At 37.3% G+C, this 12,553-nt stretch overlaps 1 protein-coding gene across 2 annotated transcripts; it reads left to right on the top strand.

The window, feature by feature from the left end:
* The first annotated feature begins 3,460 nt into the window (after positions 1–3,460).
* Positions 3,461–11,692, top strand: LOC114860642 (homeobox protein Dlx4a-like). Of its 2 annotated transcripts, none has more exons than XM_055510672.1 (3): positions 3,461–4,795; positions 7,348–7,568; positions 11,036–11,692. In XM_055510672.1, the coding sequence occupies exons 1-3, from the start codon at positions 4,465–4,467 to the stop codon at positions 11,276–11,278; spliced, it is 795 nt and encodes a 264-aa protein (XP_055366647.1). In that variant the 5' UTR covers positions 3,461–4,464; the 3' UTR covers positions 11,279–11,692. The 2 variants fall into 2 exon arrangements, with proteins under 2 accessions (XP_055366647.1, XP_029015226.1); XM_029159393.3 differs by having other exon boundaries at positions 3,468–4,795; positions 7,348–7,544.
* Positions 11,693–12,553: the final 861 nt, after the last annotated feature.

Raw genomic sequence — 12,553 nt, 5'->3', positions numbered from 1 at the left:
TGTGTGAGTAATTATAAGTGTCACTTGAGGTGTGAACTTTAAAAAAAAATAGGCTGTTAAAAACAATCTGGCTGAACCTGATTTATATATGTGTCATTGTCCAACTAGTTGTCGATACATGGTGTACTAAAGAAAAACAGGGCAGGGGATAGATGTGTGCAGGGATTAAGGAACACATATCAGGCCATCAACCTACTTAAAGATTTAAAGGTGAAAGTATTCGAGGCAAACTGCTCTATAAAATCCTTCAGTGAAGAATAAACTATTCCACTAACTCATACTGCCTCCAGTATATTTACTGAGAGCCTGTGGTGAACATATAACACCTATAAAGGCAGCTATCAAATCATCATGTCTGCTCTATAGTAACCATAGTATTGGGATATCAAAGGATAGAAAAAGATAAGAAGGTTCCCGTCTAGGGATGATTTTAAACTCAGTTCTCTGAACTATGGACAAATTATTTAGAAAATGCAGCACAATATCAGCATGAACCAGAAGAAGGATGATCAGTCAGAAACTGTGAGAGAACCACACGTCTCATTACACACTAAGCTGGGCTAGTTGTCCAACAGCAACAGCAGTCTGCTGACCTTTTGCAGCGTCCTGAATTTGCTTTGTGTCATATAACCCAGATCACATTTCCACCTGAAGAAAAAAAACTACACTTTTAGTTAAATTTAGAACAGTGCTGACCTAATGATGTATGCAGAGAAGATCCTGAAAGATTTCAAATTTTACTCTACAAGCCAAGACTTTGGGGGTTGAATAGTTGTACATCTTTTAAATCTTTTAAATCTTCTGCTTCATTTTTATCATCTTTTGCTGGCCTAATGTTCACAAATTGTTCATTATATTATCATCATTATATAGAGGTTTAGAGCTGACGCAAATGACGCACCATTTTACAGGGATATTCATTCCTGAAAGTGCTTTATTTTTCAATCAGACCTGAGCTTTTTTCTGGTTCCAAAAGGGTTAACCTAAAATTTAAACCTACAGTATAGCTCTTGCCACATGTCAAGCAGGACCGAGGGCAGAGAAAACCGAAATGCAGTGATCTTTACAGGATTATAAAATTTTACCTTTACGAAGCATTCCTTCTGATCGGTGGACCTGCATCACACGAACAGCTCTCTTTTTATCAGTGAGTCAAATCTAGGATAAACAAACTATGCTGACTCTGCTTTAAAAGCTTTGATAATGGCATTACATTGACTCTGTTCAGATGCCTACACATAATTTCTACTGCAACAACACAACAATTTGCTTTCAAATCCATCATCATACTTAACAGGCAAAAGGAGAGAGAGAGTCTATAAACGTAATGGATAATAAGCATTTATAACTATTTGGACAAAAGCACCGACAAAGACGGATGTCAATTTATTAGTACTTACTTACTGTATATTTCACTGGCATAAAAGCACAGTTGTTTTACTAGTAAACACTACCTATCTCCAACTTTCAATTGTTTCAAGATGAGGATTTGCCTCCACATCCGTCTCTCTGTCCACTTTACCTTTGAGTCTGTGTAGAAAAAAGAGGAAGAAGGAACATTTGACAACTGAGCAACACTGGGCCGCTAAACAACAGCACTGACAGTGGGGAGGGTGTGCCCAATGCCCTCAGAGGTGGTGTCAGGGAGGGGAGGAATGTTGGCTGCCGATGAAAGCAGGCGCACAGGCTGGGATGTGTAATAACTCTCCACACGACAGTTTACTGGTAGGGCAGATCCCATTGGTAGGTGTATAGAAAGGAGAGAGAAACATGCCAAAACACCTCTCACTCACTTAGTCACTCTGTGTGTGTATGTGTGTGTGTGTGTGTGTGTGTGTGTGTGTGTGTGTGTGTGTGTGTGTGTGTGTGTGTGTGTGTGTGTGTGTGCGTGTGTGCGTATCCTCTTTCTCTTGCAGTAGGTTAAATTATTATCTGCCAAGCTTAATATGAATAGGAATTGTTGACACCAATATTGACTCACTCACACGACATTAAGGAAATATTAACCGAGAATGTTTGAGTCTGTGTGAGTGTATAAAGTTGTAATAACAAAGTCTTTAATGAGATTAATGACTAAGGAGGGACTTGTGGCCTTGGCGCCAGTACAGAGGCACTATTGTACAGATACGTGTATAAACACATTTTTCCAACTTTTTTGTAATACTGTTACAAGGTGCAGTTGAGATCTGCAATGGAACCCAAATAAAATATTACCATGACTATGTACATAAGACATTGCAGTAAAGTCTTGGAATGCAGACATGCTTTGTACTTTAGATTTGAATTTCCTTACCTTTGCTTTTTTGTCTTTTGGAGTTGTTTCTCTCTTTGTCCGCAGGGCTGCGGTCCCTGAACCTAATTTAGCTGTGGGTAATGTACTATAGTTTATAGTATGTCATTGTTTGGACATTTTTAAAAATATTAATCTGAATGTATTAGAATCTCATCAATTTATGCTTGATTAGTAACATTTGCAACATTTTGTATTGTAAAGTGGATTATTGTGAAGCAGAGCAAAGGGTTTGAACAGATAATTAATCATTTGGATATTGTAAAGTTACAATACTGGGACATACCTTTTTCATTAAGTGATCATTGTGTTTTCATTCACTGTCTTATATAAACAAATATCAGAAAGTTATACATCTGTGGCTGAGCCCAACAAGATGCCGATATTAGGTAGTTCTGGTTTCACCTCTAATGGTGCATGTGATAGGTTTTTAAAACATAATTTAAAATCCAGCTGTCAGACAGATGTGTAACATGTATATCATAGCCCATCTGAAATGAAATAATCTACACATTAACATATGATTGAATGTGAGTAACAGCTGCTTAATTAGTTTTAACTGCAATGAAGATTGTATGGTTTGTTTCTTGCTGCGTTAATATCAAATGTACAGTAATGATAAGTAAATGTAAGAGCCCTGGTTACCTCTGGTCTCTTACACAAGAGACTCTGGACACAAGAGACCAGAGGTCTCTTGTGTCTCTTTGGTTACACACAAGAGACCTCTGGTCTCTTGTGTGTAAGAGACCAGAGGTCTCTTGTATGTAAGTATGTATGTATGTATCTTGTATGTGTGTAAGAGACCAGAGGTCTAACCAAACATTTGACTTTCGACTTTTATTTGAGTCTTTTAAACCTGATATATGTCTTTACAATGATTTTGACCAGGTCATGTCAGTGAGCCAATAGATTTGCCGTTTTAAAGTTTAATTTAAAAGCAGACCCACAGTCCGGGATTTCCACCCTATGAGCATAATGATCCCGATTAGGGTGAAATTATAGTCCCCGAATCTGTGCTCTGCTAAAATCACAAGTTCCGAGTTTCTCAAGATCACATGCTCACAAACAGAAAATAAAACTTTCTTTGAAACGAAATAAATACACTACACTCCTGCGTACATTTCCGTACAGTATGGGTTATGAGTCTGCGGCCTTTCAACAGCAGCAATAAATTGGTCTGACGCTCGGGTGAAGCATTTATTTTGGATCTTATGATCAAACCCGCTGTAAAATAACAATATTGTTGCCTTCGTTTTTAAACCAGGACTGAAAGCAATGCATCCTCATTTATTTAGTTTCACACCTTTTCTGTTATATAATAAAAAAATATATAATAATAATTAGACGCATAGAGTCAACCAGTACATTAAGGTACAGTACAGAAAGTCAATATCATTTTTGGTTCACGTATTTATGTGCTCATTTGATTTTTTTTTTTTTTCAAATGCAGGACTTCATTGTTCTGTGGATGGAGGAGGTAATTAAATTAGCCTGGCCTTGTGAATTTTTCACAGATTATGATTTATTGTGTTTAGAACGTAAGCAAGTGTGCGCTGAGGCCTGATCCATTGATCCGCCTCAGCTCCCGTTTGTGATTTGTGTGACATGGTGAAGCCCTATAGCCAATGAGCGCATCCTGTGCGCCAAGTGGCAGAGAGCGCTCCGTGCGGGCTCACACATCGTGTTGAGAGGAGAGGAACGAGACGAATACCTCACTAGTGCTGAATACTGACGAGAGACTGCTCACAACACGTGAGGGAACAACAGACGGACTCCAACAAGTTGTTTTAGACACAGAAACGCTTTGATCGCTCGATCGAAGGACCTTAATTGTTTTTCGCCCTTCCTGAAAGGAGCTTCCGTCGTTTTCTTCCACGCGAATTGGTTTGTCGTGAATCTATTTCTGTTGACTTTATTGCTTTGAATAGCGCATGTTGTGGACCATTCAGCTGGGATGTAGAGCAGGTCTACCTAAAAAGTTATATCCGTCTTTGGACAGGATTATAGTGAAACTAAACGAAGGAAAATCCAAGCGTGTGTTGGTTCGTGAAAACTGAAACACTCCTCTGAAAGTTAACTGACTTTTTAAAATTTAGGGTGGATTGCTTTACGATGATCTCCGTTCGGAGGCCATAGCGGACCCTTTTCCTTTCCCTCATTACTGCCACACTCCAATGATGACTATGAGCTCTATATCGGACACTTTAGTACCGCCCGATCCCTCCAAATCGGCCTTTTTGGAGTTCGGTGGCCACAGCTACACCGGACATCCCGGACATCAACAACCCTCTCCCGGTTTATCCCACAACCATTACTCGGTCCATGGTTTGCACGCTGTCGGACCGTCGCAGCACGACGGACCCTTCTCCTCTGGTGCGCCTTCTTATGGCCGTCCGTTGGGATACCCGTCCTACCACAGTCCCGTGAGCGCTCATCATCCAGGGCCTTACCTGGCATACCAGCACGGGGGTCACGCGCTTGGACACACCAGGCTGGAAGATACAGGTATGTTTTAACGAAAGATTTAATGGGAAGAAGCGTTTATCGAAAGCTGGAAAAATCGTATGTTAGGATGTTTTTTCTGAGCCCACCCGTTCTACGCTGTTTATTTTACTATGGCTCTTTGTCTTTTTGAAATGGAAAGCAGTGACAGAACAATTGTAACGGAATGAAAAAAAATGTTTTTTGGGTCTATTAAAAGCAATCGAAGCGCATCAACAATCCAAAGGGAAAATCAAACATAGTGGTGAACAGTAGGCTAATTGGTTCCACACGCACAGGTCTGCCACAATATTATGTATGGTGTAATTTAGGGTTAGATGGAAGATAGGTTCAATGCATGCAAGGGACTGTGGGACTTTCCACAAGAAGCTGCCGACTCCGGGTCTGTGGTATCCCGCAGCGCCCAGCGACCCAGAGCTGCATCATCCCCAAACCCAAACCCTCATCCCACCCTCGAAATGAGACGCACTTTATTCCTGCCTTCATTCGTTAGTCGACAGTATTACTACTACTTAAATAATAATAGTAATATTAATACTATTAATAATAATAATAATAATAATAACATTCCCTAAGATAAATACAGTTATTGTTAAAACATTTCGATTTTAGATATATTTTCTTTCTTTTTTGTTGTTTTGTAGTTTTTTTTCTCGTCTTCTCGTTGTTTTTGGTTTTCTGGTTTGTTTTTTAGCTACCTTCAATCAATTTCATGGGAAGGATTATTAAAACTTCCAGATAACCTAAAAAATATGAACAAAAGTAGAAATTCACAACACACTGACAGAAGTAAAAATTAAAGACACTAAATACATTCTACCTTCTACTCAGACAAGTTATTATTGATGATATAACTGTAATTGTGTTCTGTTTGGGAGCAACTGGTTTCTTTTAAATTAATCAGACCCTGGGTAATTTCTTTATAATTTTATCTTATATTTACTTAAATGCCATTTTAAAAATGTCATTGTTAATATTTTTAGCAGACTTAAGTAAAACATACAATACAAATACAATATTAGATGTATAAATAAAGTTATACACCTATAAATAAAACAACTCATTTTTTAGTTAATCACTCGTTAAATACACCTGACACAGTTTTATTAGCATTGTATTTTATCATTTTTACACTTTATGTCTGTGCTATGTGTTCACAGTAGTTTTCAAACAGTGCTCACTCTAAATCAGTTTAGGAATTTCCATTATCACTTAACAGCTGTAAAGGGAATAACTCCTTTGTGCATAGTCACTCTGAGTTGCTGCTTTTGATGTTTAATACCAGTTTGTCCGCATTAACATGCCCACATATTGTATTCCTATGTATGACATTACGTGTCAAAAACGTGTTCGCTGGTATTTAAGATTATACATATTGTTTGGGGGTCAGAAGCAGAAATATTTGAATCTGAATTTTTTTGTCTTTATCATTTAGTTTCTTAAGAAACATGTTGATGCACTTCAGCATAGCATGAACCGCAGAATTAGAGCATCTTGTGGGGCCTTGGTTTGTCCACAGCTGTTCTTTCCTGCCATTGCCAAACTATGAGCTCATGTCATAACAAAGATCAGTGTAGGCGAATATATGCAGCTTTATAGCCATACAAAAACTGAAGCATAAGCTGCATATATGATTTAATAACTGCAAAATGAAGAAAGAAAGAAAGAAAGAAAGAAAGAAAGAAAGAAAGAAAGAAAGAAAGAAAGAAAGAAAGAAAGAAAGAAAGAAAAAAAGAAAGAAAAGAAAGAAAGAAAGAAAGAAAGAAGAAAGAAAGAAAGAAAGAAAGAAAGAAAGAAAGAAAGAAAGAAAGAAAGAAAGAAAGAAAGAAAGAAGCCTTTATTGGTCACTATCACATCTCTTCTGCATTTATCTCCTGAGGGAGCAAGGCACCCAGGGAGCTAGTGAGAAGTGTCTTACTCAAGGACACACCTGGAGCCGTGGTAGGTTTGAACCTGACCTTCTGCTTCCTAGGCTAATCCTCTACCCACTGAGCTACCAGGCCACTGATCAGGTCTTGTCTGGTCAAAAAATTCAATTCAATTATATTCATATAACGCCAATTCACAACAAAGTTATCACTTTACAAGTTAAGGGTTAAGACGCTACACAACTATACCCAACTAATCCCACATAAAGCAGGCCTATAACTGTAATTAACTATAAAAAATATATATATAACGATCACCATCCATTTTTTTCTGCATGGTAAAGCACCTGATTTTACCACTAAGGTGATCAAAGTTTGCTTAAATTATACACTTTAAGGTCAGATTTATGGTCAATTTTGTATACTTTTTGCAAATGTAGTAAAAAAGGGTTTCTTGAATTTATGTTTTTATATTTATGTGGAGTAATCTTTGTCATATCTTCTCTGTTTTTACTTTTATTAGAAATAATCAATTGGATTATTAATTAATCTGATTTGAAAAATTACTGCAAAAATTACTTTGATCTGAAAAAATTGGTAAGTTGAAGTATATTTTCCCGCAGCCAGACATGTGTTTCCACTGAAATCTCCATCTTAATAATAATCTTTTCCCTCCCTTTTATCCAGAGTTTGAGAAGCCCACAACAGTAATTGAGAATGGAGAGGTGAGGCTGAATGGGAAGGGGAAGAAGATAAGGAAGCCTCGGACCATTTACTCCAGCCTGCAGTTGCAGGCGCTTAACCAGCGCTTCCAGCAAACCCAGTATCTCGCCCTGCCAGAGAGGGCCGATCTAGCAGCCAAACTGGGCCTGACGCAGACCCAGGTAAAGTGGCGAACAACACACTTGGTAATATAAAATTAGCTATTATGAATTACAGAACAATAGGGCAGACTTTCATGTTAATAAAAGAACTCACCATATTTATTTTAAAGTAAAATCTGTCTGAGTTTAATAAAAGCAAAGTGTGTCAATATTTTATTAGATCATATAAAGCATATGCCACAGATTGGCGTGTGCTTTTTTAGGGCATAAAATACAGAAAAGTGACCTAATGACTTACATTTACATCTTGTAGCATTGACAGAGATGGAAATACTTTATTGATCCCTGAGGGGAAATTCCTTTGATAATAAGGTTGGATGTGAACTTGTTACAAGTACGCTCCTTCACTGTTTTCTTGCATAAGAATAGTCAACTGACACATTGAAATCTAATGATGAATGTTAAATACAATATAATAAGATAAAGAGGAGTGTGTGTGTGTGTGTGTGTGTGTGTGTGTGTGTGTGTGTGTGTGTGTGTGTGTGTGTGTGTGTGCGTGCGTGTGTGCAAATGTGAGTGAGCATAAGGGATGAGCCATGTATTTGCCTTTTGTAGTGGGAATGTGGTTTTTCCTTTGACGTGGGGACCATAAACATAAAAATGTTTTTGCTATCAAGGTGAGGATGCTGCGACAATGTGGGGACACTTGGCTTTTTTGAGGGTCAAGATGTGATTTCAGGATTGAGGGGTTAAAATTGAGTTTTGGTTCGGATTAGAGCAAAGATTAGATGTCTGCCTTTATTTGTGATGGTTAGGGTAAGGGGCTAGGGAAGGCATTATGTCAATGGTGGGGCCCCACTTTTATAGCACAACAAGGCTGTGTGTGTGTGTGTGTGTGTGTGCGTGCGTGTGTGCAAATGTAAGCAGAGTTAGAAAAACTGTCCTAATCCCATATGAACTAACCACTGCAGCTCTACTTACAGTGAGCATAAGGGATGAGCCACGTATTTGCCTTTTGTAGTGGGAATGTGGTTTTGTGATGTGCTCTGAGGGCAAGTCTAACGCACATGATGAACAAAGAAGCACATCATGAAGGTTATGCAGGTTTCAGTCCCTTTTTTTCTTTCCTAAGACTGATTGCATCACAGTATCTGTCCATTACTTTACTTAAAAAGTCAAAAAAAACAGACTGAAATGACTACATGACTGCAAAATATGTTTAATTATTATATTTTTATTATATTTTATATCATGATACACTGTTCTGTTTTGTGGTGCTATAACAACACAGAGAAATACAGCTGAAATACACATCAGCTTATACTGAAACACTGTTGTGTTGTTATAATGGCCCTCGCATGTGTATGTAACAGTCCATGCTATTAGGGCACACACATACATTCCTCACATGCATGGTTGCAGATCACTCTGCACCGAGACACGAACGCTTATGCACCTGCACCATATGTAGGTTACAATATGTGTATGTTCATAAGCTACACACACACTTTAAGATAGCAATCACACAAATCTTTATCCTGCCTTTATGTCATTAGGCTGCCAGCAAACTACTTAACCCTTTCTATCGAAATCTGGAATGTTCCCAGACACAGCTAAGAAACAAAATGTTGCAAAAGGTTTTCCCCCTGAATGACTTTTTATCTCTATTATTTATCAACACAAATATTAGATATAATCCTAATTCTAACCTAAAGCAAAAACCTTGTCTTAAAAATATCAAAAAAAGCTTTCAAGATGTGTCTGACTAAAAATGCCTCCAAATGTTTCTTACTGTCAATAGCCATGAAGAAGACAGGAAGACAGAGAGACCGACCAGATGTCACAGTGCATATGTTTGTGTGTGTTTTATAACACACACAAACATATGCACTGTGACATCTGGTCGGTCTCTCTGTCTTCCTGATCCCTTAATGTTGGTGTCATTAGACTCTCAGGGAAACTGTCAGCTACTACTGGAATATGAAACCAATAATTACAACAGAAATCCTCTCACTGAGGTTGCATTAACTTAAAGTACCGTTGACTGACTCCTGGCATCATAGGCTGCTCTCCACATAGTAAGTCACTGAGCTAGTACTGATGCAGATATTTATTACACTGTGTTTTTTTTCATTAGCATTACAACAGACCTCTCAAATTGTTCTTTAGGTTCCAATCTGTAAAACCTCAGATTATCTAATGTTTATTTGTGTAACACAGTACCATTAGAAAATTTGGTTTCACCCACAAATGTCGTTTTTCACCATGAAAACCTGTGTTTTACTGTAAGTTGTGCTAAAATGTTTTAATTATTTGTTGGAAACACATTACGATCCGGTTCACACCAATGTGGTTCCATTAAAAATCCAGGTATACTTGACCCTAAAAGTCAAAAAGCTCAAAGTAAGTTAACTAAAGTAAAGTACTGGTGGTGTCATTTGCAAGTTATGTCAATTTAATATTGGAAGTTTGTTTTACCTGTACCATAAGTTCATATTGGTAATTTAAAAAGTCTTACTCTCAACCTGGATTATTGACCCGTTTTTTATGTCAATAAATGTCTGAGTCTGAATTCAATTCTGTTTCAGCTGTAGATTTTACAAGTTAGCGTGAATTATATGAAATAATTATAATATAATGGCACTGCATATTTATGATGTAATTGTTTGATTTAATGCAAATGCCCCAATCCATACTAACTTCTTACAAGCTGTGATACTCTAGAACACTAGAGTTCAAATTAAATGCCAGATTGCACAACGTCTAAATTGTTGAAGCTGAATGCTAAGGGTCTTTTATGATCACTGGATAAAGGGATATTTTTGTCCACATAGTTAGAATCAATTAAGATTGCCCAAATTTAGATTTTATTTTGAATATAATTTCTACCATGAACCACTTTGTGTGCATAAATAGCCAAAAAGTTCCAGAATAATATTTCCCAGCACAGATGAGAAAACACCCAGACGTCCTTTCAGGCTTCCCTCATTTGCTGCCCGCCAGAGCACTTGCGTGTCAGCTTTTTGAACTTTTAAAAAGTAAAAAAAAACAGACAAAAGTATCTCCTGCTGAATGTGTGTAATTATTTATGATTCATTTGTTCCTGCTAACTGACATGTTGCCCAAGAGGCATTGGAGTAATTTGATGCTCAATTTGCAAGCACACAGGAGCATGCCAATTACACTGACAACAACAGAGGTGAATCATCTCTAACCACAAACAAAAGGTTGTGGTGATATTCAGCTCAATATTATGATCAATCAACAACACATAGTGTTAGCTATACACAGTTTATGGTTTATACTGTACATTAGGCAAGTTAAATCATTTCAGTTTGAGATTAGTATCTAAAACATATCTAACATACTGACATAATATTCACAATTTGATTCTCACTCATGAAGACTATGGAAAATGAAGACTATTGACGCATACCTTACCCTCTCTGCTCACTTACAGTCTCCATTCTATTATTCAATATACGGTAGGAAATAAGCAGCAATGCTAGGATTATTTTCTTGCCAATCTTTTTCCTTTTCCTGTTTCTCAGGTGAAAATATGGTTCCAAAACAAACGATCCAAATACAAGAAGATCATGAAGAACGGACCCTGTCGACCTGAAGATAGAGACCTCGCTCCCCCACCACCATCCTCTTCCTCTCCATGCTCCCTGTGGGACATCGGCATGGCTGCCAAAGGTGCCCCAGTGCACTCAGGAGGATACATGAACAATTTTGGACACTGGTACCCCGGACACCAACAGGACCCCATGCCAAGGACTCCAATGATGTGACACCCAAGAGGGAGTAACACCAGGAAATTTAATGGATTGATTCCATGACACAGACTGGAGCTGTTATGGATGCAAACTTTGTCTTGTTTCTGAGAAACTCTGCAGTCAAAGATGACAGGGGGACACATAGTGTGGCATAGTTCCTTGAGGCTGAAGGAAGAGACTTAGTGTTTACTTCTTTAAGTCTATAAATGCATAGTTACATATGTTTATAAGTTAATATTGTCACTTAGTTAATTTGAAACTGTTTAGCATATATTTGATCAAAGGAGACTGTGGCTTTGGTGAACACCAGCCTTGGCTAACTATTAGTAACTAACTAGTAACTATTACTCTCTCGTTTTTCTGTGAAATAAAAAGCAGTCGGTTGGTAAATACTCATCCATGTCTGTACACAATAAAACCTTGAAAATGTTTTGTTTCAGTTGACATTGGCCACCATATGTTACTGGCCATCCATGTCTGCAGGTGTGATCTGCAGCATGAGGGGAAAGTGTGAAATTGTACTTTTTTTAAAACGATGAATGTTTTACTTTATAATTGTTTTAAATGGTCTCCTTTAATAACACTCAGTCAGGGTATAACTTCAAAGCAGCTTTTCTACCAAGACATTTTTATAAAGCTAGAACTTGATGCCAAGGACAATTTTGCATCTTCAATTTTAAGTATTTGTCTTTTTATTGAGTTTCAGTTGATCAAATAAATGAAAAATGTTAAAAAATGAATTGATTTTACTGAACTGTATTGAGTTAAGGAATGCCTTGTTTGCTAATGTTATTGAAGAGCAGGGAAAGAGACAAAATCTTTTTTATTTAGATTTTTGTGTTTTATTTTGTAAATTCTGACAGGGTTTTTTTTCCAATGTAATTTGGTTGTATTTAAATTGCACCAATTCACATCAAAAATTATATCAAGGCACTTTACAAGATAAGGTTTAAAATGTTGCACAGCTAAAACTCAACAAACCCCATGTAAGGCAAAAAGCAATCACGCTATGTAGCATGAAATGGTTGATTGATGATTACACCACAAACAGTTTATAAGCATGATAAAATCTTCTACTTCTGAAATAGGCACTGAAATAACATGAATGCTTCATTGTACCATGCTTCATATACCACTCATTGTCAAAATCAAGGCCAAACTGAATTATATATTTATTCCATTACAATAAAAGATCTAAAATAAGATCAATCAAAACATAAAATTGCCACGTATTTTTTTAAAATCTTTTTGCCTGCTGCAAAGAAATTCAGTACAATTGCTTCCAGCATT

This window comes from Betta splendens, chromosome 8, assembly GCF_900634795.4.
Source record: "Betta splendens chromosome 8, fBetSpl5.4, whole genome shotgun sequence".
Classification (NCBI taxonomy): domain Eukaryota; kingdom Metazoa; phylum Chordata; class Actinopteri; order Anabantiformes; family Osphronemidae; genus Betta; species Betta splendens.
The sequence above is the reverse complement of the archived record's forward strand: the minus strand, read 5'-3'. Positions and strand labels throughout refer to the sequence as shown.